At 39.6% G+C, this 26648-nt stretch overlaps 3 protein-coding genes across 3 annotated transcripts; 1 reads left to right on the top strand and 2 right to left on the bottom strand.

Moving 5' to 3' along the window:
• Positions 1–1355: 1355 nt before the first annotated feature.
• Positions 1356–3388, bottom strand: si:ch1073-184j22.2 (dual specificity protein phosphatase 18). The gene is made up of 2 exons (XM_046876899.1): positions 3272–3388; positions 1356–2492 (listed from the first exon to the last, which is right to left on the bottom strand). Exons 1-2 carry the CDS (start codon positions 3352–3354, stop codon positions 1949–1951), a joined length of 627 nt encoding a protein of 208 aa, XP_046732855.1. The 5' UTR covers positions 3355–3388; the 3' UTR covers positions 1356–1948.
• An 887-nt stretch (positions 3389–4275) lies between these two features.
• Positions 4276–5378, top strand: sft2d3 (SFT2 domain containing 3). Its single transcript, XM_046876344.1, has one exon. The coding sequence runs from the start codon at positions 4443–4445 to the stop codon at positions 5112–5114; it is 672 nt and encodes a 223-aa protein (XP_046732300.1). The 5' UTR covers positions 4276–4442; the 3' UTR covers positions 5115–5378.
• Positions 5379–5939: 561 nt separating this feature from the next.
• Positions 5940–26519, bottom strand: wdr33 (WD repeat domain 33). Its single transcript, XM_046876343.1, is given in 25 exon segments — positions 5940–6713; positions 6838–7035; positions 7204–7305; positions 7427–7593; positions 7719–7793; positions 7970–8189; positions 8314–8362; positions 8449–8564; positions 8567–9079; positions 9082–9163; positions 9286–9435; positions 9652–9791; positions 10512–10598; positions 10690–10784; positions 10908–11018; positions 11098–11176; positions 11260–11414; positions 11762–11888; positions 16149–16246; positions 17977–18128; positions 18215–18310; positions 18484–18588; positions 18677–18745; positions 18854–19079; positions 26342–26519. Coding segments are annotated over 24 exon segments (3300 nt in total). The 5' UTR covers positions 19058–19079; positions 26342–26519; the 3' UTR covers positions 5940–6603.
• Between the last annotated feature and the right edge of the window lie 129 nt (positions 26520–26648).

The raw sequence follows: 26648 nt of genomic DNA, 5'->3' as shown, positions 1-26648 counted from the left end.
CTGTCGTCTTGCCTCACCACATTCATATACCTCCTCAAATTGGCTTGGTGGACAAATAGAGCTGAGTGCTATATTCCCTAAAAATATGACCAAGAGGTAGTAAGTAAATGATAAATAAAAGAGGGCCCAGAACAGAGCCTTGAGGAACACGAGCGGAAACAGATGAGGTGTATGATCTGAAGTTTTTAAGAGGGACAAATTGATTGCGCCCAGAGAGATATGATCTGAACCAGGAAAGAGGGACACCAGTAATACCTATAGAGCATGCCTAATCTAATCTGGAGTTAATACAGCAACTTTAAAGATGAAGGACCCACACCAGAGGTGAGAGAAGACTATATGATATCAGTTACTATACTAGATAGAGAAGATAAGCAGGCTTTGACCAATTGAGTGTGGAAAGGCTCTAACTGACAGGTGGAAGACTTAGATTAGCGAATAAGACTCGATAACTCATCAACAGTTGGAAGAAGAATAAAACACTTTAGGATGCACAGTTATAAGGAAATAATTATCTTTGTGGTTGTAAAATGAACTCTGCTTCATCACACACGTCGACTTTGAATGATTAATAAACTAATATCTATAGCTGTAACACCATACTGTCTCTTATAAAGACAGCAAGACTGAGACAGTCCATTATGGCAGGCAGAAAAAGTTGTTTGCATATTGCCAAAGCAACTGCATGCCGGAGAGAAGAAATGTGTTCGCTGAGAGATGTTTGAGTCAGACATGAAAGCAGGTCATTAGGGGCCATGAGGATCATCCTGCCAGAGATATTTCAGGATATTCTTATCTCACTGGATCCAAACTTTCCACTCATTCATCCTCACCTGCCTGCTGGAGCTGAGAGAGGGCTCATGTTCCCACAGCGCCCCCTGCTGTCCCGCAAAATACAGCACTTTATATTGAAAGTTGCTCCCATTTAATGAACCATGTGATAAAACAGTAGACTTTTTAGCTTTTTTTTCAGTAGAAAATAATTGTAACTTTTTTAATCATTGAATGATGAGCATAAAAAACACTAAATAATTAATTAGTATTTGCTAGCACTTACCTAACAGACTTCTTGTCAAACCTAAAGAACCACAAATTAAAAAAGCATTTCACTACATGTTGTACTCTGTGGGATTGTGTATGTGACAAATATTTATTTTTCATAATTTATTTAATTAAATATGAAAAATATGAAATATAAAATTAAATATTTTTAAATATGAAAATTTTTTATTATTTTATTTGCGATATTTCCCAATTAAATCTAAACAGCTATTAATTTAATTTTCAGAAATCAGATTTAGATTGTTTTCATTTTATGAATATCATTTGATAATTTTGTTAATTTTCCTCTTACATCTTATCATTATCATTAGTCATATAATTATTGTAATTTAAGTGGACCAAACAACACACTTTTCCCACTTTTCCACACTTTTCCCATAGTTTGATAGGCAGAAAAACCCAAATAAATAAATGATTCATATCAGATGTATTTTGTGTAAAAAAAAAAAAAATTGGTGTTACAAAAGTTTTACATGCTCAATTTTTTTTACATAAACAGCATTAAAGAGTTGCCTTCTCACACACACTTTTAAACACGCTGCTTTCAAAACCCAATAGCGTCAAATCACTGATGTGAATTCTGAATCTTTTAGCACCAGTGACCTCACTGCAATTTATCCCAATTTTTAAAACTGAGTCCAAAATGTTGATGATAACATTATAGGGAGGGTTGAATACTATAACTTGGAATGAAACTTTTATAATTGAATTCTATTTTTAATGAAACATAAGTACTAATAATGTTTAAGGGGTAATGAAGGCACTTGAACCGTGGAAAAGATTTTGAGAGTGAGATTGTTCAGTAAAAACAATGCTGGAACTGATTCAACTTTAGGGCTAATAAACAAATCAAATGTTACCATGTGATTTTCTTCTTTTTACAATTCTATCGTCTAAACCAGCCTAGCCTTGGAGATGATGGAACATCTCTCAGACTGTATCTATGCATCATTTTGCCCATTTTGTTCACTTCCAATGGAGCAGCAACTTTCACAGTATTTTTCCCATAAAGTCCCTTTTCATAGTCCAGAAGCTGGTCCCAGAATCCTTCGTTGAGGCGGATCGAGGGTCGACTCTGCCTCACCCAGTTGTGCGCCTGGCACAACGTCACTCCTTTGTACTTCATGAGGTAGGCCATGATCAGAGCAGGGGAGCGGCTCATGCCTGCCGCACAATGCACCAACGTCCCACCTGCTCGGTTGTTATGAATGCGGGCTGCTACTCGGTCAAAGTGGTCACTCAGACGTGCAGTGGGAAGATCAGGAACAGCCACACGTATACATTCAACTCCTGGGTATGTGGGGCAGCTGTGGGACAGGGTGGCGTTTACGATGAGGGTGATGCTCTTACGAGCCACGAGAGCTCGATTGAGAGGGGCATCGGATCCGCCCAGGAAAAGGGTTGGGGTGATCTGGGACAGAGACATGAAGCTGGAGAAAACAAAATGTAAAGTTTACTCCTAACAACCTGGTCATCAATTGTCATTCTACACACGCAAATTGTACCTAGCATCTGCTGGTATTAAAGGGCCGATTTGTAATTTTGCAACGATTTTCAATATAAACTTCACCAGTCTTTTCATTATCTTCAACCAACCTCACAGTCTGTTAAAATTATAATGGGAGACTGAGAAGCTCTCTGGTGCGTCGAGGTGGAGCTAAATTAGGACCAATTAAACTGCAAACAGACTCGTGATATGAATAGATTCTGTTCATAATAAAAAAATAGTTTTAGCGATGTATAAAATAAGCTGTAGGATTTACTAGATGTTCAGGAACACTTTAAAATTACAAGCAGCACCTTTAAAATAGAAATAAAAACTGTAAGATGTAAAAGAAAAAACTAACAATTTACAAATGATATGTTTTTTATACAAAAACGGACAAATATTCCTAACACCTCCATTTCCATTTCAATAATAGCATCCCGGTAATTTTTTTAAAAACATTTGATTGGGTCAAATTTAATTAGAAAAAGTAGTTGTTTCTGAACCATTTTAACAAAATACAAATAGAACTACAGGGATAAAAAGCAATAAACCATTTCACATAAATATTTTAACCAGCCATGATGATAATTATATGTATGTTAAAACGAAGTGTTATATAAAATCACGTCTACATTGAATTATTTTATATTATTAGATTGTTTTACTTTATTACTTCCAGTCATGTTTTTAAATGTATCCATGTGATTTGAATCGACTGACCTGGTCCCTTGTTCTCTCTCTCTCTCCTGACTGCTCTGTGTTTCTCTGCCACAGAAAATCAGCTGTTGGCACACTTGAACCATAAAAAGGCTTTTGGGAACCAGAGACCAGGAGAGCGGGAGGTTAATTTTAGAAGGGCCAAGCAGCTGAGGATAAGCCCAGAGAAACACCGCTCTGTAAAGTAAGTTACAATCAGCGGCAGGTCATGAGGGTCAGAAAGGCCTTCTCTGTTGGCTTAAACTCAAAATCACTGACATGTTAAAATATATTATTGTCTATAAATATGTATTAAATGCACAAAAATAAAGGGAAATGCACTGAAAACATGGGATCATCAAGGTCAATATCGACGCTTCTGCTAGAGATGATGTATGCCGGAGGTCCAGCTGTGGATGCACTGAAAGCGAACTTGCCGAATTGTGTTTTTTTTTGTTTTAGTAATGCCATTCATTCTCACCGTATACCTATCTGTAATACAGCGCTCTGTTATACTGGGTTTCTCTTTAATATTGATACTATAGATGTGGCATCGTAACGATGGTTTTAAGAGGTGGATTTATTCAGGTTGGACACCACTGAAGGCAGAGGTCTGAAATACACAGTGGTTACAGTATAATAAAATAAGAAACCTTTTGTCCTCTATAACTCAGTTATGACTGTGAAATGCTGCCTGACTTTAAACTTGCTTTAAATATAAAATAATTATCAATTCTTAAATTCGTCTTTTTAATATTCACTTACAGGTATTGTCTTTATGGGACTATTATAGCCTATTAGCCGCCTGAAATTGTTAGAATGATTAAAAATATGGCAAAATAATGGTATTTGAGGTTGTAAAAATAATACACAAAATACACAAGCTTTATATACAGGGGAATAAAGTAATTTTATTTAAACAAGTATTTATTTATTTATTTAATTGAATTCCAAAAGAGGTATTAGATAATTATGACAAATTAACACTAACTTCCAGAAAAAAAGAAACAAAACAAAAAAAAAGAAAATTAAAAAATTTCAATGTTTTCAGAGAATCACATGTTTTCAGTGCTTTTTTGGTTTTTTTCAAAGTTTATTCCACTCATCCCTGTTACGTCATTGACAAGCGATCAAAGTGGACCGGTCGCGTTTTAATGACGTATCACTGCTTTGTTTGGGTTACAACGCAACAATCATGGCGGAATTGAATCGACAGCTTCAGGAATATTTAGCGCAGTCTAAAAGCGGTGCAAAGACAATATCCCAGTCGAGCTCCAGCACCACGGTGAACATCGACGAAGCCGAAAGCAATGTAACAGGCACCTGGTTCGGTCGGTGGTCGAGCCCGTTCTCGGGTCGCGCCGGTTCTTCCACAGGCCCGAGCACGAGCAGCGGGTTTTCCTGGCCGTGGTCAGCGGAATCTGATCCCTGTCTGCCTGGCGTGAGTCGGTCTCAGCGAATGGTCGCGTTCGTGGTGTGCATCTTATTCTCGGCGCTGTGTTTCGGACTCTCGGCTCTATACGCGCCGCTGCTCTTACTGAAGGCGAGGAAATTCGCTCTGCTGTGGTCGCTCGGCTCGCTGTTCGCGCTGACTGGCGCCGCCGTCTTGCGCGGCCCGAGCCGCATGATCGCCGCCCCGTCCCCGGGGGCCGTGTTGTACATGTGCTCGCTGGGGGCGACGCTCTACGCGGCGCTGGCACTCCACAGCACCATGCTCACGGCGCTCGGAGCCATCGTGCAGATTGGCGCTATAGTGGGCTACGTGGTGTCTCTGGTACCCGGTGGCAGCGCCGGGATGCGGTTTGTCGGCGGAATGGCTGCATCGGCAATTAAAAGGACAGTGACCGGAAAAACCATGCCCATATGAGCACGTTATGGACACATTACAGAAGACAATAGTGTGCAGGACAGATGTGTTTGAAATTTTGGGATGTGTATTGTATTAATCTAGAGTGCAGATTACTAGTGTTTCTCATCACCTGCTGTCAGGAGAGTGGGTTGGGTTCTGCATTTATCTGGATTAACTACAAATTAATTGATATTTCCACTGTGAAATGAGGACCAAAGCAGTACTTGTGCACATTTAACAAATTTTGTAATATTGTAAATAAACATGGATATTTACACTGTACAGTTTTCTAATCTGGGAATGATTTGTCGTGTAGGACAAGTGCATCTCACTACCGTGTTTTCTAGTCAGTCTGATGAGACAAGATTGAACATCTCTGAGAAATACCATGTCTCCATTTTGATAATGAAGAGAGATGATAAAGTGTAGACCTGAGACCATTAACACTGCACATGACATTTAATTAGTGGTTTTAGTCTGGATGCTCGAGTAGGACAAAAGAGCTTCAGGAAAGCTTCTAACAGGATTTCATAATCAAATAACTTCCTCTAGGTGAACAATACAGCAGTGTTGGAAGGAATTCACCATTCGAGGGCTGCTGTTTTTAGGAAAACAATAGCATCCAAGATGGACCAACTCTATTGTGTTCAAATTCACACCAAAAGGGCAAAAATGTGATCACTTGTGACCCTGTACCTTTCATTGCTGTATTTCAATAAACATATATTAATTTACGGCTGTTAATGCGCTCTTAAATATTGACATAATGATATAAACTTGTGTTAAAATTATTACTGAAAATAAATTGGGTGTGAAATGTGAAAGAATGGAAATGACGACTGATTTGATATAAATCTTGCACAAACTTCTATTGCCATCTCATACAAAAATGCACAAAACAAATATGACAACCTTTTGACAAACTGTACACGTTGAAAGAAAGTCTGCAGCCCCACGAGACTGCTCAGGTTTCCAGAATTCTTTTCAATATTATTTTTTTTTTTTACATAAAATTGATCGTCTGGATGAGACTTATTTCAGTCACTGGATTGGAGGTGTGCACATGGTGCATTCTGAAGTTTGAAGAGGAGTGGGGAAAGCTCTGAGCCAGTCCAGTGAACATCAGTGATTTTCCGTGTGAGAAACAGACTCCGGATAGTGCATTGTAGAGTATTTGGTGAAGGACTGTTCAAAAACACTCCAAAATGAAGTGAAAGGTGTTCGCTAGTCTTTTATCTGTGGTGTCCAAGTGTCAGATTCCGGTCAGCCTGAGCAATTAAGTGAAGAATGCTCAGTCACAGCGTACAGTCCTCAAACGTGCTCATTTTTCTATAATTGGTACGAAGAACATGAGCCACTACGACCTCAGGACGAACTGGAGAAAACGCGCAGATAGGCGTCGAGACTCCGGAGCTGATGAAGCAGATCTGTGGCTTTTTATTTTTTTTTTGTTCCTTGATTTTCAATCCACAGTGTCCCACCCACTGTCTTACGAGCATAGTTCCCCCTACCGTCCCCGGCCTCCTCTCAGTCCACGGCCACCGCGAACCCACCCTCCTCTACTGCTTCTGGATGGAGGAGGACCGTAACTGACGTCGTCACGTGGTGGAGGCCGACCTGAACACAGAAAACATGTTACACTGTGTGTATTTAATATTTAGGCTTGCTGTAGTAATCTGTAGTGTTGAGGCAGAAAATGACATGGAAACTTATTGGTTTCCTCAAAATCATGGTGTCTCACCTGCCCCTCGGTCATCAGGTCCAGCTCCAGGTGAGTCCATGTCTCCCGTGCCCGGGCCGTCATGCCAGGGACGCTTGCGAGGTGGGAGTGAGGCCATGTCCATGCCCTGTAGTGAAGAAGAGCGCTCCCTGCTGACTGCAGACGGGCTGTCGTGCATGCTGTGGTCACCTCTCTGGCCTTCCCGATAGCCCTCATGACCTGCACAAACACACACACACACACACCCACCAGTGTCACAATTAAAACATTTCTTTTCTACAGTATGGGAAATTCAACAATTCATGTTCAGCTTCACATTTACACTATCTGCCTACCCCCTTCCAGCCCACAGGGTTGTTTTTGGTTTTTGTTTTACAGTGGTTCTACCTGAGTCTCGCCCTCCCTCCCAACCCTCCTGGTTTCTTCCTCCTTCGTAGTGAGCCGCAAACTCATCAGGAGTTGGCAGAAGCCCCTTTCTTCCTACACCACCTATGAGATATGAAATGTTCAATCTCATGCTGATTGCACGGGTTCTCAGTGTGTGCGTGTGTGTGTGTGTGTGTGTGTGTGTGTGTGTTGGCTGAAAAGGACCACAGGATTTGAGTCGAACCTCCACGTGGTGTTCCTCCACGTGGTGTTCCTCCACGCGGCCTCCCTCTCCCTCCATTCCCCCAGCCCTGGCCCATCTCTTCCTGAGAATCAAAGCTCTCGTCTCCTCCGTACTCGTCCTGGTAACTTCCTCTGCCTCCGCGTCCGCTCATTCCACCTCTCCTGAAACTAAACAACACAAGAGCATTACAGCACTTTTTTGTCACATCACCTGATTATGGTGTGTAATGAACAGCACACAGAGGCAGTGTTGTGTTGAGTGTATTTATAATCTGTAAATGTACGGTACTTACGAATCTTCAGAATGTGGTGGTCGTCTCAGCCTTTGGTCGTACCCATCTACCGCACCCTCATACCCATCATCAAACCTGCACAGACAATCGGCAACTGGGATTAGCTAACTCTTATAAAGCTGGACATCATGGAGGGAAAAAAAAAACCCTCAATAATTCTATTTGTAAACCTAAATGATTTAGATAGATCATCAAATCATCCACTACTGAAAGAAAAAAAGTCTCTAAAGTGACTTCACTGTCTGACGCACCTTTCATAGTCATCGTCATGAGAAGGGAACCTCTCCTGGTTTTCCCACTGTCCTCCAGAACCTCCTCGGTGGCCCCTGGGATCTCCATGGAAGTCCTGTCCTGGTCTCCTCCAGCTCTCTTGATAGCCTCCATCCTCTGGCCAGTACTGAGAACCTCCGTCTGATCCCTGGTGTTCATGTGGAGGTCCCATGTGGTGGTTTGGAGGCCCTCGAGGTCCATCTACATATATTGACACAAACATAACATTTGAAAGCATGTATTAAGATCTGGTACCTGATTAAATGATTTTTTTTCTTCATATAGAACTACAATTGATAAAATCCAAGCAGGTTCTCAAGCTGACCTTTTCCACCAGGACCATGCATCATTGACTGCGGGCCAGAATTCTGTCCCTAAAATGTTAACAAAAAACGGAGATTCAAACTCTGCGGACTCTTGAATCAAAATTTTTTTCGTTCATGTAATTTACCTTTTTTACCTGGCTGAACTGTCCTCTATTCCCCTCGCCCATGTGTGGCAGTTTGCCCTGCTGCATATAAGGAGGTCCTTGCATGTTACCCGATGGACCCTGCATATTGTTCGGAGGCCCGTGCATCCTCCAGGAGGAGGCCCCATTCCATGCATGTTCCCCATGCCGTGATTTCTGGGTGGAGGTCCCATCATTCCTCCTGGTGGAGGGCCCTGGGCACCCATCATGTTCCCGTGAGGTGTTGGTCCACGCATGTCCTGGTGCATCATTCCACCCTGGGGTGGCCCTTGACCTCGAGGTGGAAGTCCCATCATGTTTCCTGAAGGTGGTCCTGAAGCCATTGGACCTGGAGGAGGACCCTGCATGCCCCTGGGCCCTGGGGGCATTCCATGAGACCCCATATTCCTGTGGGGTCCAGGGTGGCGTGGAGGTCCGTGATGATCCGGAGGTCCCATCATGCCTTGCGAAGGAGGACCCTGGTGAGGCAGAGGACCGGGAGGTCCCATCTGACCTGGTGGTATATACGGACCAGGCATGCCACCTGGACCCATCGGAGGGCCCATGTTGGGAGGAATCTGTTGCGGTGGCATTGACTGTGGAAAGCCCTGTGGAGGCGGTGCCATGGGGCCTCCTTGTCCAGGAAGGATGGCATGGAGCCTGGTTGACCTCCAGGAGGTGGCATGCTCTGATCCTGGAGTTGGGCCATTCGCTCAATCTTCAGTTGCTGCAGATGAAAATACGACATGTAATTAAATGTTATTTGACGTTCACAGAAATTCGTACGCAGATTTAGCTCTGAAGGGAAGTTTTCGCCCGTGTTCTAATAAACCAGTATCAGAAGCACACCTCTAACAGCATGGGGTTTGTGTACTGCAGTGCAGCCATCTCCTGCTCGATTTCAGCCTGAGACTTCTTCTTGAGATCCACCTTCTCATCCTTCCTTTCTTTGGGAGGCTCCCCTGGAACCATAGCTGGTACCTTGTTCTCTGCCCAGGCCTAGACAAGGAACGAGTAGCGATTAGAATATGGTTTACAATAGAAGTACAGTGTTTGAGTGGTTGGATCGGCAGGTTGCGAGTTCAAATCCCAGCACCACCAAGAAGCCGAGTTTTCCCTCCCAAATATTGCCCGAAATACATGAAATTCTCTGTATAAGTATTTCTTATAAAAAAAAAAAAAAAAACACAAGCAGAAATAAATTGTTTGACTTACCTGCTGGAATTGAGCGGGAATTGGCTTTGCATAGGGAACCTTCTTTGTTGGGGGTTTCTTCAGGTCTTTTTGCATCACCTCATCCATTCCCCAATCCAGCCCTGGGATGCTCATCTCAGCCTCCGGTACTGTCTCTTTGTCTGATTAAGAGTACAAGCAATGCATTAATATGGATTTTGTTCTAAAGTTGTGCAATATATGGACAAAAGTATTGGGACACCTGACTTTCCCAGCCATATGTGGTTCTTTGGCAAACTGTTACCACAAAGCTGAAGGCACACAACTGTATTGGACGTTTTTGGATGCAGTAGCATGAAAATTTCCCTTCACCTGAACTAGGAGACCCAAACCTGTTCCAGCATGACAATGCCCCTTTGCACAAAGCAAGCTCCATGAAGATATGCTTTGCATAGCATGGAGTGGAAGATCTCCAGCTATAGAGCTCTGCCTTCAACCCTAATAAACACCTTTGGGATGAATTTAAAAGCTGAGTGCACTCCAGGCCTCCTCACCTACATCAGAATCTGACTTTACAAAACACCCTTGTGGCTGAATGAGCACAAATCTCCACAAGCACATTCAAAAATCTAGTGGAACATCTTCCCAGAACAGTGGAGGAAGTTATAATAGCAAACTGGAACTAAATGTGGAATGCGATGATCAAAAAGCATATGCCATTCTTATGACCGGGTGTCCGCAAACTTTTGGCAATTTGGAAATTCCAACTTCACAATACTTCAGCACACCGAACGTGCAGACGTTCATCATCACTATTAAGTTTTCCAGTTAAAACATCCACAGCAGCACATTATATCGTGTGTGTGTGTGTGTGTGTGTGTGTGTTGAGGTTGGTTACTTACTAGTTTGTTCCTGCTCCATGGCGGCTTTTAGCTGCTCCGGGATCCCCATCCCAGGAATGGTGGCCAGATTGTTGGGCTCCATGTCGTCTAGATGCAAGAACATGACACTCCATCACCCTGTTTATTGTTTAACAATCCATGCAGTTACAGTTATTATATGTGATCTACAATCTCTCACCATATTCGACTCCATCCTCTGACATTCCAGGTAGGAGATTTAGGTTGTACCGGTCACGCATTTTATCTCCTGGACGATTTCGGGTCCAGAATTTGCTGAAGGTTCGAAAAAAAAAAAAGACCATCATCTCAAGGTACTCTTTTTTTAATTATAACCTTTCACAGTGTGTTGGTTTTTGTTTATCTCTGGAAAATTACATACATAGTTAAAAAACATACCTGGTGTGGTCATTAGACCCTGAGCATAAAATGTGGCCGAGAGGATGCCAGGCTAAGCTCCAGATCATACCCTCGTGAGCCATCTCCATACCACCCACCTCCTTCTCCACTCTGTCAATGATAAATGCATGTTAGGATTTACATTAAAATTTCTGCGAATGAAAAGTCCATACAGGGAAGCAGCTCGTACCCAGCATTCCAGAAGAGTAGTGATCCGTCAGAGCCTCCGCTCGCAAAAAGACCCTCGTGGATCGGGTGCCAGGCGACAGCTGCGACAAAACATACACCATCAGCGTTAGGAGATACGCCAAGTACACAAACGCGTGAACCCAGAAATCTTTACAGGTTTTACCTGTAGCTTCCTTTTTGTGTCCTCTGAACACCTGCAGCTCTTCTTTCAGGTTGCGAATGTCGAACAGTTTACACAAATGGTCACGCGACGCCGTGAGGAGCCAGTTTCCGTTCAGGTTCCACTTCACTTCCATTACCGTGTTTTTATGAGCATGTCTGAGACACAAAAAACAGCGGTGAGGATGCGATTAGAGCATCTCGGGGTTTATTGTGGAATGATGAGCAACAGTTTTTCGAGAGGGTCCAAGTTATTTTCAAATGGCAATAAAGAACATGGGCACCAAAGAATATGGAATAAGTGAATTTCAAAATATAGTTTTTGTTATATACTTTGGTCATACTTTTGGCTTGATTACCAACATTCAGATTGCTCCTACTCGAGCGGAGCTGAACGTCTTGCTAGCAGCCAACTTCACAGATCTACTCATCTCACCAGTTTCAGGTCTGATGTTGTGTGATGGAAGAACGTTTCTAACTAAAATGCAGCGCAATAATAAACTCACAATGTTGCCAGACTCTGGCCATTTTTTGGATCCCAGAACTTGATCGGCTGCTGGCTGTCTTTGCTGCCCGAGACCACCAGGCCTTTGGTGGGATGCCAGTCGACACACTTGACGTCTGCGCCGTGACCTGGAAAGCAACGGATGCGGAGAAATTAAACGCGTCAAACAGCATCATATTCACAATACCGTAGTGTAGTAGAAGTGGCAAAATTAGGGTGTGTGTGTGTGTGTGTGTGATTAATAAGGAATGTAGAAAACTTCTGTTTTCCCCGTGTCTGTTTTCTGAGGCATTTTATCACTGCACTTCCCCAGTATAAATGGCAGCACAAATTTCAAGTGCAAAATATCCACCAAATACGAGAAATTTATTAAAGACAAAAAAAAAAGGTTTGTGTAAATCGTAGGTTTGTGTCCACAATCAGGAATTTGTTTAAGAAAAGAAAATGCTCCGATATCTCACATGAGCTTTATAGTGAAATGAAGAAAAACCTCTGGGCCAAATAGACTAAACCATAACATCAAGATCTAATGGGTCAATTACAATCCAATTTTCAGAGGACCAAAATCTTAGTAGTAGTTAAAGTTAGTGACTATTGGATAAAGGAAATCAAACAGTAGGAACCGTAATGCATTAACGTACAGTGTTGTAATATTTAAACCCTTACACAGAACAGGTTGAGCTGATTTCATGAAGTTACACAGAATTATATGGCGTTTTATAAGTAGAGTTTTCAACAACTTTAATCCAAAAGAATGCCATTAAATACTGTACATTAATAGAATTCTGTGGACCAACAATCTGTTGTAGACCAGTGGAATATTTTAAAAATTGTCTAGACCCAAGTGAGAATATAAACCTGTTTAAAACTGTGTTTTTAAACTGGGTATCAGAACAGAAAAACGGCACATAAATACGAAACTAGAACAAAGGGGGAGTTTCGCGAGACTTCCAATAAAGAACGAGAAATTGATGTACTACATGAAAAGTCTCATTCACCTCATTTGCATAAAGGTAGAGGAGGAATCTCGTAGAAATATGTAAATGATCAAAGTACAAAACGCGAGTTTTTTTTGCTAGCTTTAGCCGACTTGTACCTCCTGTGTGTGCTCTTCTCCCCCACGACTTAAAGCGTTTGGTAAAGTTACATTTTTATATCAAGGGACAGCGAAGATTATTTCAGCTTTGTTTAAGTAAACTAACTTGCTGCTACTTAAATTAGAATTAGAAATTAGAATATAACAATATATAACAAATCCAAGGCCTACTTTATTAGTCTGAATACCTGAGAGAATTAGTTACGTTACGATTCTTCCAACAAAATTCTGTGAAGCAACAGACATCTGCAAAATTCCAAAAGAATTCTGATGCAGACCATAAATATATTTAATGACATTTGGCGGCAGCAGCCCTCATTCACAGCGACTTACGTTTATCTCATATTTATTTATTTTTAAATATACCGAGCAGTTTATAGGCCCAGCAGAGACGGATTGATGGTGCTGGGCATCAAACTCCCAACCTTCCGATCCAAAGTGACACACCTTAACCAGGGAGCTCTCGCTGTTCTAATCAAGAGGAGAATTATAAACCAATAGATCTCAGCAGGAATTTTACTGAACTGAAAGTAATCCTGCAGAATGTTGGGAGACTTTTGTGGAATAGTGAAAACCAAAAACAGTTTGATAGCCTCAACTGAACTCTGGAATTCTCGACCTATAGGATTCTGCAAACCAGGATAAAATTCAATTCAGTGAACTAAAATGTTAAATTTGAAAACCAATACAATTTATAAACCAATATAAATCTCCAAAATTCCATCAATTACAAAACACCTGCCAATCAAGAACTTTTTACAAATGAGAACAAAAGCAGATTAACATCATGTACTTATTTGATGATCACATCAGAGGAAAATGAATTTGTTTGTAACTATTGGGTAATATCTGTAAATCATTCCTCCTGACTGGCAAGACAGACTGAGTGTGGTGGGACAATGTGCTGGAAATATTATGGATCAAAAACAGCAAAACGAAGGAACGTGGGTACCAGTGGCACAAATGTCGATGTTGGGCGTTAGTTAAATACTGGACATGAAAAATGGGAAAGTGAGGAAATTTGTTCCAGGGAAAAAAAAAACACCAAGGTGTAGTAAATCCGATCCATTGAGGTTTCAGGAGCAGCTGGTCCTCTAACGGAACTAAAAATGGTAATAGATTTGGTTGATGTGTGTTGAGTATAAACATTTTTTCCTAATAGCTGTGTTTCTTCAGTTACAATTTGTAATTGCTCTGTATAAGGGCATCTTCACTAAACGCAATAAATGTAAAAGACATTTAACTCTGGTGTGGTTGAGGAGAACACATGCATCATAAAGATAACATTAGGGCAAATGTCATCAATCAGTGAATGATTGTTAAAATATTCAAAGATCTTTGAGATCGTTTTACTCCAGTGAAGTATCAATTTTGTCCAAATAAATGAGAACATTAAATCACTTTCTCTCTTTTTCCAAATGGTCTTTAATGAATGACCTCGGAGTCTGAAAATGACACGTCCCAGAACACGGTTTATATCCGGCTCACAAATACTCGGCTCAAAGCTCCGTTTTAAAAATCAATAAAAGTAATACTTTAAGATGTGCTTGTGCACGAATCTACAGTCAAATCTCCAGCAGTGGCTGCTTCATTTTTATTCATCATCAATGAACCACATTAAAATAAAAACACAGGAATCTTAGAATAACTAATAGTTAAAAATGGTTAACTAAAAACACACTGCTATTTTTTTAAGACGAGTCAAATGTAATTTGAACCTGATGATTTTCTTTCCATTACAGAGAAACTTTTTTTTTTCTATCGAATGAACCAAATAAACAGGTGTGTGTTACGGTTTACTTCCTCATTCCTTTGACGATCTTTCCAGTTTCATATACGCCTGAAAACACCACACGCCAAAACTTGGTCCCTGCTCTAACCAACAGGCTCAGAGGTGCTAGTGTGGGTATGTGACTGTTCATTTCAGAGGAAATCTTTACAAAAGAAACCCGAATGTTGTGAAAATGTAATGAAAGTGTAAGAAATGTAGAGAAAAGAACTAAAAATTGTGTTTAAATGAAAACAAGTTACTACTTAAAAAAAAAAAAAAAAGGAGCACTACAGATACAACACTAAGACATTATTATATATTATTAGACAAGACGTTAGGCAGCTTGTATGATGTGTAGGATTTAGATCAGTTTAGGAGATTAGATCAGATGTAATCTAAACAACATTTCCCAGTAAGGTCAAGCACTCTCTCTTTTTACTTGAGTCATCTTCTAAACACTACTGGCACGACAGAGGAACAGGCGAGGTTCTACAGCATCTTACCAGAGAGTTTAAAACTGCTACGCAAAATCTAATTGGACTTTGAATTTTTGGAAATAAGAAAAAAGTAGAACCCGATTGCAGCGAGACAAACAGGGATACCGGAATCTCGTCCTCCATGTTAATAACTGTACGCTTGTAAAATTAACCTAAAGATATTATTCAAACATGATGGGAGAAGTGCAGAAAAAAAAAAGAACCAAACATTTGACCTTGCTGTGACCTTAATCCTGTTTTTATTTTTTATAAAATGTATTCAGCTCCAACACTGTAATACACCTCCAGATATACTGAAGAACATCTCATGGGCGTTAAATCATTAAATAATCTGCCTTTATTAAAGAGAAATCGTCACCATTGTCCTAGATTGCGGCGTAAAGAGAATAAAACGTGTCCAGACATGCTGCTTTTGGAAAATATATTCCAACCGCCCAGTTTTTTACTTTCCCATAAACGTTGCTCACGAACGCTTGACTCATTACTTAATATGACGATGGACAACTGCTATAAAAATGTACAAAAAAATAGAATAACTTTTCAATTGAAGATGGAAGAGTCTGGGTTTGGTTTCATTTTAAGAAAAAAAGGAAGTCAGTGTTTTTATTTTCAAGAAAATAAATAAAACAAACTTTTTTAGTTTTTCATTTGTATTTTGATCACTAACATTTTCCATATATAAAGGATTCAACTAAACTATCTGAAAGCTAAAGCATATATGTATGTGTGTGTGTGTGTGTGTGTATATAAATAAATAAGTTAGGCTGGAAAAATCAGGTGTCCCAATACTTTTGTCCATAATAATGTAATAAACACAAGCAGAAATAAATGTGAAAGGTTTCAGTTCTAATATTGTGGAATAATAAATCTTTAGCACACTGACAGAAGGATCACCTTATAAAACTGAGAGGTGGAAAATGTGTAAATGAAGTGCCCCGCAACACACACACACACACTTAAAAATGTGTTTATATTCCCTGACAAAAGTGGTGTTTGTGTCTTCAGGTCAGTCATATAAACGTACCTCGGAGTATTCTTTCTTCGTGGCAGCGCAGAAAGTCCCAGATGCGCACAGTTCCGTCATCGGAGCAAGTTGCAAATTTATTATCCGTAGGAGAGAAACTGAAGACATGAAAAAGAATCAATAATGAAGGATAACAAAAGCAGCTCTTTGTGGGACTGGGAAACTTCCCAGGTTTCTGCAGAAAGGGGGGACGGGGGGGTTCCCCTGAATTAAACGGTCACTGAATTTAAAGATCTGATTCGGTACTGGAGCAGCAACACACTACACGCTTTTCAAACTAGTTGTCGTCGACAGAAACCCGTTCCACATCCACAACTACAGAATTCCGGCAAAATGGGACGCGAGTGTTTTAAAAAAAACAAGGACCGAATCTAAAAACGGTGGAAGTCACATGTCTAAAGTACTTTAAGCTGTATTTCCGCCAACACCCCCCACGTAACTACAAGCAAAAGACACATATCAAGAAATAGAAAAAAAAAACCTCTAAAATGCTAATCAGAGAATGAAAAGTCAGTGGATGGGGCAGCGTTTTATCCTCTAGATTTGCACCAGTAACACAGCAGAAAACAGCTACTTTTCAGCAATCGCTATATAATATCAACCATGGAAACCATAATCCCATGTTCTTGTGCTCTGCTGGTGCACTAGAATTTGGTGAACAAACTGAATCCTGATCCAGTCCATTAAAGGTGAATGTACTTGCTACCAGGTGCAAATGTGGTTATTACACACAACACATCATTTCCCCCTTAAAGGAATCTACTTTTACTTCAAAACGTTTTTGGGCTGGAAAAGGAAAGAACAGTTTCCAGGTGTGGAAAAACAGCACAGGGACAAATCTCTATTCTCTGCTCTATTCACTTTTGTAGGCTGCTGCTGTTATTAAAAAGAAACCTGTAATCATGAATCTGGTCTACAAAAGCACTAACCCTGAGCAAAACAATAAACCGCAGTTAATAATTGATTTCTTTGGTTATATCTAAACACCAAATTAAACAAAAACAAACAAAAAAGAAAAAAAACACTATACACCATAAACCAAAGTTTTCCCACTGCTCATCCATTAAACACTGAAAATCCACAAAAGTGACCCAATGGCCTTTTACTTCCCCGTCATGTGTGGAATGACATCAAAAAGGGACTTTTATTTATTGATTTTTTTTTTTTAATATGTGGCTTTTTACTCTTGAAACCCAAGAGTGAGAACATAAAGGGAAGGGGAAACCATGATGACCAACTTTATTTGAGATTTTCTCCTTTGGATGTGACCAGAGTATGAAAATGGAGTGAGAGGTTTTTCCAAGTTTTCCAAATGATCACATTTCCCAGGCGGGAGTGGGATGGACTGTGTGGAATTCGCTCATCTTTATTCTAATAACCTTTATTATATTAATCTTTATTTTAAGAATTAAATCTTTATTCAGGACTAAATCAGGGTGCCGTTGTCGTGCAGCGGTGTGAAATGGACCGTGTAGCGCGAGTGTACCGTAAAAACCCTTCACATTCATCATTTTGCCCCTGTGGGTCTCACCATGTCTAGTCTTGTGGTTTTAATAACCTTAGCATAAAGATAAAGGTGAATTCTTTATTTAAAAATGTTCTCTGTACATTGTTATTAAATATTAAAAAATCCAGGATACAGAACTTTGGAGCCACAGGTGACAAATCAATGCAGTGTTGCAACAGCACACACATACACGTGTCAAGAATCAAAAACATCAACATCGAGCATAACAGGGAGACGTATAAAAGGACGGAAGACGCCCGGGGGCGCCTCCGATACACGCTTCTTGGGTTAACTACGGAAAAGGGTAGATTGGGTATAGACCTGGCCTCTCTAATCGCCTCCTTGTGCGCCTGGAACATCTTGACGTTGTTCATGTTGGACTGCCAGTACTTCACGTAGCCGCCGTGGTCGGCGGTCAGCATCCACATGTCGTTATGAGACCACGTCATCGCGCGTACCGGGCTGTCGTGTGCCTGCGAGGAGAAAGCGGCCGAGTCGGTAACTGGGTCTCACGTCGGATCCGTTAAGAAGGATTTGTCCTACTTATAGGAACACTTACCTGTAGAATGGTCTCAAAGTTAAAGGTAAGGCCGTTCCATAAGGTGAATTCCCCACTCGAGGCCCCGGTTACGAGCCGCCTGCCTTCAGGGGTCCACTGTGTATTTATAAAGAGGAGAAGAAGATGGACAGAAGCAGGGAAATAACATGATGAGAGCAGCAACTTCAACAACTTGACAAAACAGCAGTATTTGACAGTATACAGGACACACCCCTCCTGAGTGGGCGTGACAAAAACGGACACTACCCTGGTAGTGAAGGCGAACTTACCCGTACTACAAACACTGGGCACTTCACTTTATTCGTGGATGTTCTGACGAACTTTGTAGTCACTGCGTTCATGGGGTTATTGAGCATACCGACAGGAGGAACGAGCTGCAGACACACACACACAGAATGATGGTAAGAAAAACAACCCTGTAGTTTCCAAAAGGCTGAAGACAAGCAGAGTTAAACCACTCACATCGTTAAAGCAACCTGCATCAGGCTGGACAGAACGAAGATCTCGATGATCCCGCTGCCAGAGGCGGTTCTGTCAGGGAAGAGACAAAAAAAACCCGTCACTCGGCGCACCTATTACAATTAAATTAGTCGAGTCGGTTTTATGATAAGTGAGAATGAGAAGGTGTTTTGAAGTTACCTCGAGGTATCTGATGACCGACGGGTTATAGTCGATGGTCTTTCGGTTCACTGCTTTCCTCATGCGCTTGCCGTCAAAAGTGAGCTGCTGCATGGCCTGCTGCTGCGCAAAGTCCGGCCTCTTGTAGAACAGCTGCCGAGGCGCCTGGTGCTGGAACCGAGGCATGTGGAAGAAGCGCGGCGGGGAGCCGATGTCAGTCGCCATGATGGTGCGTCTTCAGCTAAGCCTGTGGAACATGGAAAAATTGATCAACATCTACACTAGAACAGTCGACAATTTAACCAATCGCGATGCTCCTAAATGTTATGAATAGTTTTCAATTAACGGTTGATAATTTCCAACCAATCAGGATCCTGACTGATCTTATTTTAATAACTGGCAAACGTTTCACGTTAAATCGAACATCGCAAAATCACATTATTGGGGAAACCGGAGCGCCGCAAGAGATTCTTTTTTCTTTAACACATCAACAGATACAATTTATCTATTGAATGATAAAAAAAAAAAAAAAAAACCACAACATTACACTGAATATCTCCAGGTCCCATATTACACACAAAGTAAAACAATACACACAACTACAATATGTTTTTGGCAACGTAGGCAAACAGATACAGAAGGCGACACACAGCACATGCACAGGATTCAAATAGCAGTAAAATGTCCCACAGCTACTGCATTTCATTTTTAATATGCGTGTGGGCATAAATTTATAGCAGTAAACAAAAACATTCACACAAGTATTTTATCTGTGCATGTCAACCGTACAAAAACAATCATTCTCTTCTGAAGAAAATCAATCAATAAAAAGTCCGCTCAGTCTGACAAAAGCAGAATAAAACTTTACTTATAACTATATATATATAATTTTCCAATTTTAATAAAGATCATCCCTTTTTGAAGAATACATTAGATTATTAAGTGTTCAGCAAAATCTCATAACTCTAAAAAACAGTTCACATCTGAAAAATCAGCAAGATATCCAATCATATGGTTGCAAACAAATATACAGAACCATATACAGACAAATCTGTTTAGTAAAATTGATCACCCTGACAGAACATCATATTTTAGTGGCGTTAAATCCTCAAAAAATAAAATGCAACTGCACTCAGTCTGTCAAACATCAACACAAAAAGCTGGAAAAAAAAAAAAAGATCTCTGCATCCTGATAGTCAGAAATGTCATTTTGTGTTTTCAGAACACTGAAGTTGCTGCACAGTAACACAAACAAAGAAACGATCAGTTGGCATCAGACACCTGCTAACACACATGAGGTAGTGCTTGGATAAGAGTTCAGGATTGTACAAAAGGATACTAGGAAGGAAAGGACATTTTTTTAATGTAATTTTTCACAATGTAATAATATATATGGAATTTCTACATTCAATCTTTCTGCTTATGAAATCAATTTTTTCTGCTGATCCTGAAAATGATCACTGTAATAATGTGTTTTACTGGTCAGTCAGAAAGATTAAAAGCACTACACAGTTGCACATTCTCTAGTATATTTCCGTAGGGATGAACATGTCGATCTTTCTGTACTGTATTTAAACTGAGTAGACTGTTCGATAGTGATGAAAGGAAAACCATGCTGCATCTGACAAATCAATTTGCAATCTCAAATAATCTTCCTCTCGGTGATGCATGACGTTCAATGCAGATCAATCTAGTGTAGATCAGCTGCAACGCCAGCGCTACATTAGTGACCATTACAATCATCTGTGCATACAAAAATCTGCGATATAAACCGCACGACTAAATATTACACCAAAACGTGATAGTGACCAAATATCCAGGATTACTTGTGAACAATCACGATATCAAGGAGATTGTAGCATTTGGGGAATTTTCTCTTGCTGTTCACTGCCATTAATAGCGTCTATTGGGTTGATCAGTGTCTATCCATGTGACTAAAACAACCTTTTTTTATATTTGAGCTTCGGTTTGAATCGTACAAGTTTCCTTTTCCATTCAAGCCACAGGAGATGAAAGTCTCCATTTTAGAGCAAGGAGTAATTCGATTATTAAATTATTACAGCTCATAAGTATAATTTGTGTCTGGGCTCTTTATCTTTGGAATAAAAGACTTTCTAATCTTTCAAACCCATCAGCAGTTTTCTCATTTAGAAGCATGGGTGCACCATTCTCCTAACCTCGTGAACAACTACATTCACTAGTGTGATAGTTAATCCAGTTTATATTCATAGAGCAGGTTCATTAACGTGTGCACATTTTGGTTTGGTTGATGTTCTGGCTGAAAACTGGCTCACATAACATGAATGCATCTTCCAAAAAAATAAAAAAGGACTCCGTAAAGGAGAGGAACAGCATTCACATAAGAATCAAACACAAGACATTAGAGCTAATGAGTTTATGCTTCTTCTTCCATGCTACAGAATACAGCTGAGAAAGCTGAAAAGATGGTTATTCGCTTAAGTTATTAAAAGGAAAAAAGGTGCAATGGTTTCAAAATCCTCCATTACATCAATACCTCATTTCTGTAACGTACACCTCTTATACAAAAGACAAGAAATAAGCAAGTATAAAAGGTCGGGGAAAATCAAGGATGGTGAGAGAACAACTGTTTGTAGCTGCTATAATGAAGGTGGTAACAGGAGCGAACATCACATCACTATAGAGATCGTGACCTGTATGCTGTTGGTCGCCGTTTCCAAATATCTTCTACATTAAAGAAGCACGTGATGATGTTCGCCCCTGTTATCGCTTCCACTAATCTTCAGGGTGGCAGCAGTAAACCATCACACTGACATTTTCCGAGGAAAGAAAACTTGATACAGTGCAGGTTACATACTTGATGCTGTACACATACCTCATGAAGATGGATGGGGAGGAGGAACAGCACAAATGATTACTCACATGAAAATAGATGGGATTTCAATACAGAAAAACCCTACTTGGACTAATACATTGATTAGCTTAAAAAAAAAAAAATTAAAAAAGAAAGAAAGAAAGTGGGGAACAAAAGGTGGGCAGTGAAGGATCTCAGTGAAGAACATCCCACATGCACTGGAAGTTATATTATATATATAACATTTATATAAACAACACTTGAGCCTTCTAATTCTAGAGATCATCAAGAGTGAGGGTGAAGCCAACGCTTGAACAGTGAATTTTTTTCTTCGCAGCTGCAGGGTCTATAATCTATAATATAGAACCTTTGGAGTAGAGGGTGGTAACGGGGGGCCTTGCTCAGGGGCCCAAAAGTCACATTCAGACAAGCCATGTTTAAACAAATGGTGTATGTGGTATTTCAATCCTTTTCACACAACCTTAACAAAACTGTTTTAAATTACAGGCAAAGATCATGACAATCAAGAAGACTTTCAAAAAAGTCTGTTCAACTCTACCAAGCTTATACAGACTGTTAGTACAAAGTTGGAAGCACACAATTCTATAAAATATCTCTAATATGTGATGGACTAGGAGACCCAAACCTGTCCCAGCGTGACAACGCCCCTGTGCACAAAGCCAGGGGCTGAAAATATAGGTTACGTGGATTGTGGTGGAAGATCTCTACTGACCCTACAGAACACCTTTGGGATGAATGAGAACGCTGACTTGCTCCCCAGGTCTCCTCACCTTCTCACCCACATCACTACCTGACTTGACTAACACCCTTCAGACTAAATGAGCACAAATCCCCACAAGAAAACTTCTAAATCTAGTGGAACATCTCAGAGAAGTGACGGGGTCGGGGCATGAAGGTTTCATGAAAAGAAAAAAAAAAAAAGTTTTGAAACCCCAAAATGGCACAGTGTTAAAATAACCACCCTCATAACCAGAGATCATCCAGCCATTGAGAACGGCTCGAAGTTTAAAGTTCAGTGTAGGACTGTAACTCTCACAAACAGTGTTTTATCTCTTATGCACTTGTTGACATCCATGTCATTTACTTTAAACTCAATTGTGTGTGTGTGTGTGTGTGTGTGTGTGTGTGTGTGTGTGTGGGGGATCCTTTATTCGACATCAAATTGATCGAATTTTGCTTTCTACAAACATTTAATAAAACCCTGTAAAATTAATCCCACGTAGCCATCAAACATTCAAAAAAAGAAAAGCATCAGAATATACACAGCAGATCCGAGACACCAGATTCTAGTCAGATATTTCCACTCGGTTCTTTCTGCATGCAAGTGGTGGACATTTAAACACACAGGAAAGAGAAAATCTAAACCCCCACACTGTTTTGAGGTCCAGGAGCATTAGTTTGAACCCTGATATCCAGGATTAAAAGATGTATTGTAGCTTGTTTGGGGCACTGAATAAAAGCTCAGGGGATTATAGACACATTATATATGAGGACAATGAAAATGTATTCGCACTGTAAAGTCATTTAAAGGTCAAATCCCTTGAGTGTTGTAATGATTCGATTTCACACAGTGTGAACCTTTAAGCTTGTACAAGAAAAATCCACTTAAAAACACATTCGTCACTACATTTTCTCTCCAGTTAACAATCACCTTCGTTACCCACAATGCCGAGTGACTTCCTGTTTAGTGGTTTAGCAGGTTTTGCTCTGCGCTTATGATCAAACTGGAAGCAATCACAGGTTTCCAGATTGAGAAACAAAGAAATGATGACTGGTTCTGTTGCTCCCTACTGTTAATGTGATTATGGAACCAGCCCACTGTCCCTTTCCCTCAACTCCCTTTTCTTGCCTTATTGCCTCATGCACCTTGTTTCCTCCATCGGGAGCTTTCTAGCTTTTCCTTGAACACAATATGGATGATACAAATGTCCTCTTTATACTACTGCTGAACTGCTTTTTGTTTTTTTAGACATTTTGTCCCCCCCCCCCAACAGTCGATTAGAAACCATTTCTCAGTGACTAGTATTTCCCCTCCCATGTGCTCATTTCTGGGACAAAACCAAATTCTTCCATTTTTTGGACCTGCTATGTCTATGGTAGAAACACAGATGGGAACTTTAAACTATATCTCCATTGCATCCTAGGGCTTTGATTGCACCTTTTGCCATCCACATAAATGTACACTGGATTTCTCACTGAAACAAAACCGAAAATGGTGAGGGAATAAAACAAGTGCAAACTGTGAAGCCTGATGGTGTCACTTGAGAACTTTTTTCCTTCCTGCACTAACAATGTCTGCTGTCATGTTATTCATGTAAATAACAAACCAATATATTAATTAACCAAATTAGAAGCAGAATCACCAGACACAAAGAGTTCAGTACAAACACATTCAATGTGAAACTTTCCTTCAAAACTGTGGTTGTGCACAGAAAGACCATTAAATGTGTGTGTGTGTGTGTGTGTGTGTGTGTGTGTGTGTATATATATATATATATATATATATATATATATATATATATATATATATATATAAGGGCTGTCAAAACTAACGCACGCAAATGAATTTTAACGGCACGAATTTTATAAACATGCGATTAACCCAGTGCATTTCTATTAAATACAAAAATAAATATAAAAGAGGCGAAACTTTAACCTTCAATACAACACATTTAGGCACAACATCCTTTCTTTACTGAGATATATAAAAACTTTGTAGGGAAAAATGCTTTATCATCACTAAACATTTCTTTTATGATGCACTAAATTTTAAATTAAACACTAAAATACAAACATAAAAGTTTGGAGTCCATATTATTTACGGAATTTAAAACAATTACTTTAAAACATTTGCTAAAATATTTATTTTTATATATGTATTAATTATATAAAAAAAAACACTACTCTTTTTCTACTACAAAATTCCATACTTTTCTTATTTTTATAGTGTGGACATCAGTATTAATACTGAAAATAAAGAAAGAACACTGAAGGAGGTGGTGGTTTTGACTGGTAGTCTGTGTGCATGTACAATATATATGTATACATTTATATACACACATACAAAGGGCTGTTAAAATTAACGTTAACTCGTTAACACAAATTCATTTTAACGGCACTCTTACGCAGAGCATTTCTTTAGCATTTTTATTAAAAATATAAATAAACATAAAGAGGCAAAATTAAAACCTATGCAACATTTATTCATGACTTCCTTTCTTTACTCAAATATAAAAAAAATTCATTAATCACTAAACATTTTTTACTGATGCACCAATTCTCAAATCCGCCACGACGCACACATCCAGCAATTAAAGCCGTCCGTGTGGAAACACAGCAAAAGTTCCATTTGGTGTCCTGAAGATTTACGTAAATTATAACACCGTAATTACTTACTTTTAGTACATGATAACTAGTACTGTAAAAAAGTATATTTTGCCTTCATGATCCATGTTGAGTTTGGTTTCACTAAACACATTTGCATAAAGCATCAATATTTGCCCATGGCCATGTTGATGAGAGTATTAAAAACTTTAAAAAAGTGTTAATTTATGGTACATTTCGAACAGATACAAATGTGCGATTAAGTTGCGATTAATCACGAGTCAACTCATGATCACGATTAAATATTTTAATTGATTGACAGCCCTAATTTATACTTATATTAGAGTGTGTATATGTATATATATATATATATATATATATATATATATATATATATATATATATAGAGAGAGAGAGAGAGAGAGAGAGAGAGAGAGAGAGAGAGAGAGAGATATTCAGGTGTGTAAAAAAAACTTTACAATATTTTCGAAAATTAAATGAAAAACACGTATAAATTATATATAATAAACGAGTCCCAATGAACTCCAGTACATAAAGCAAACACATTTACATGCATTTTAAAATCAGGTTCTGCTCAAATTGGGTCAAGAATAAAATAATTACAAATAAAATAAACCTTGATATTTAACTGAGTAGTATTTTTTTTTTTTTTTAACAAAAAGAAATAAACAAAAGAGCGCCATGCTAGCTAAACTGGATGAGCAGCTAGCATAACGTAGGGGTTGAAAACAAAAAAAAAACACCAGGTTTATGGCATAAGATTGATTCTTAATATTTGTAAAGTGTTAAGTGAGTATTTCTGAATATCTGTTTTTATAATTTATGCTTATAATTACCCGAATTCAGTCTAAATCTAATACCATGCTAATCACCTGTGTGCGCTTTTTAGCTAGCATCACGCGCACAACTGTTTTCCTACTTTGTGTGAATGATTCAGCGCTTCCAATATTAATAATTAAAATATAAAATTTGTTAAACTATGTTTAGTTTGGAAAAACGCTAGCAAAACACACACACACACACACACACACACACAATAGTAGCTAGCTAACTTACCTCGCTAAACTCCCGGACTCAACAAACCCTAATTCCTACATGATTATACCACAAATACGGCTTTATTTGTTGGCATACAACATATAAAATAAATATATAAAACATTTTTATTCCGTAAATGTTGGTCCTATTTCCTCTCCCTCTCACTCACACACACAGTCTCACGGTGTGTGTGATTGTTTTAAATGGCGCCCCGGTCACACACCGTTGTTTTATCTTTTATTATTTTTCGTTATATTTCTTTCAGAACTCACCGCAAAAATATCCAGTGCTGACTATAAAGCTATTTTTTTATATTCACGACTCTTCTGTATTCTCCTAAAGAAAATACAACAAAAAAACTAAATCCCCAGCGTGCAATCATCAGATTGTCAACATGAACCGCAAGTCACTCGCGGCCGCCATCTTCAAGGCCTCCCCCCCCAAACAACCCCCGCCCTCCTCCTCCCAACCTTCCGTCTTGCTGCTCGGGGTTTACGTGATGACGTCATCAGACGCGACAGGGCTCAGTTGTTGTGGTGACGCCATCACGCACGCAGGACTTACCTTTAAAAATCTATT

The sequence above is a fragment of the Silurus meridionalis genome, chromosome 20 (assembly GCF_014805685.1).
Source record: "Silurus meridionalis isolate SWU-2019-XX chromosome 20, ASM1480568v1, whole genome shotgun sequence".
Lineage (NCBI taxonomy): Eukaryota > Metazoa > Chordata > Actinopteri > Siluriformes > Siluridae > Silurus > Silurus meridionalis.
Note: the sequence above shows the minus strand (reverse complement) of the source record. Positions and strands in the feature narration are given on the sequence as shown.

Bases quoted from the DNA above. Each gene is read 5' to 3' on its own strand.
- si:ch1073-184j22.2 (XM_046876899.1), bottom strand. From the start codon at position 3,354: ATGGTTCAAGTGTGCCAACAGCTGATTTTCTGTGGCAGAGAAACACAG. The intron at 2,493-3,271 runs GTCAGTCGATTC...TGTTTTCTCCAG, and splicing joins GAGAGAGAACAAGGGACCAG to CTTCATGTCTCTGTCCCAGA.
- sft2d3 (XM_046876344.1), top strand. From the start codon at position 4,443: ATGGCGGAATTGAATCGACAGCTTCAGGAATATTTAGCGCAGTCTAAA.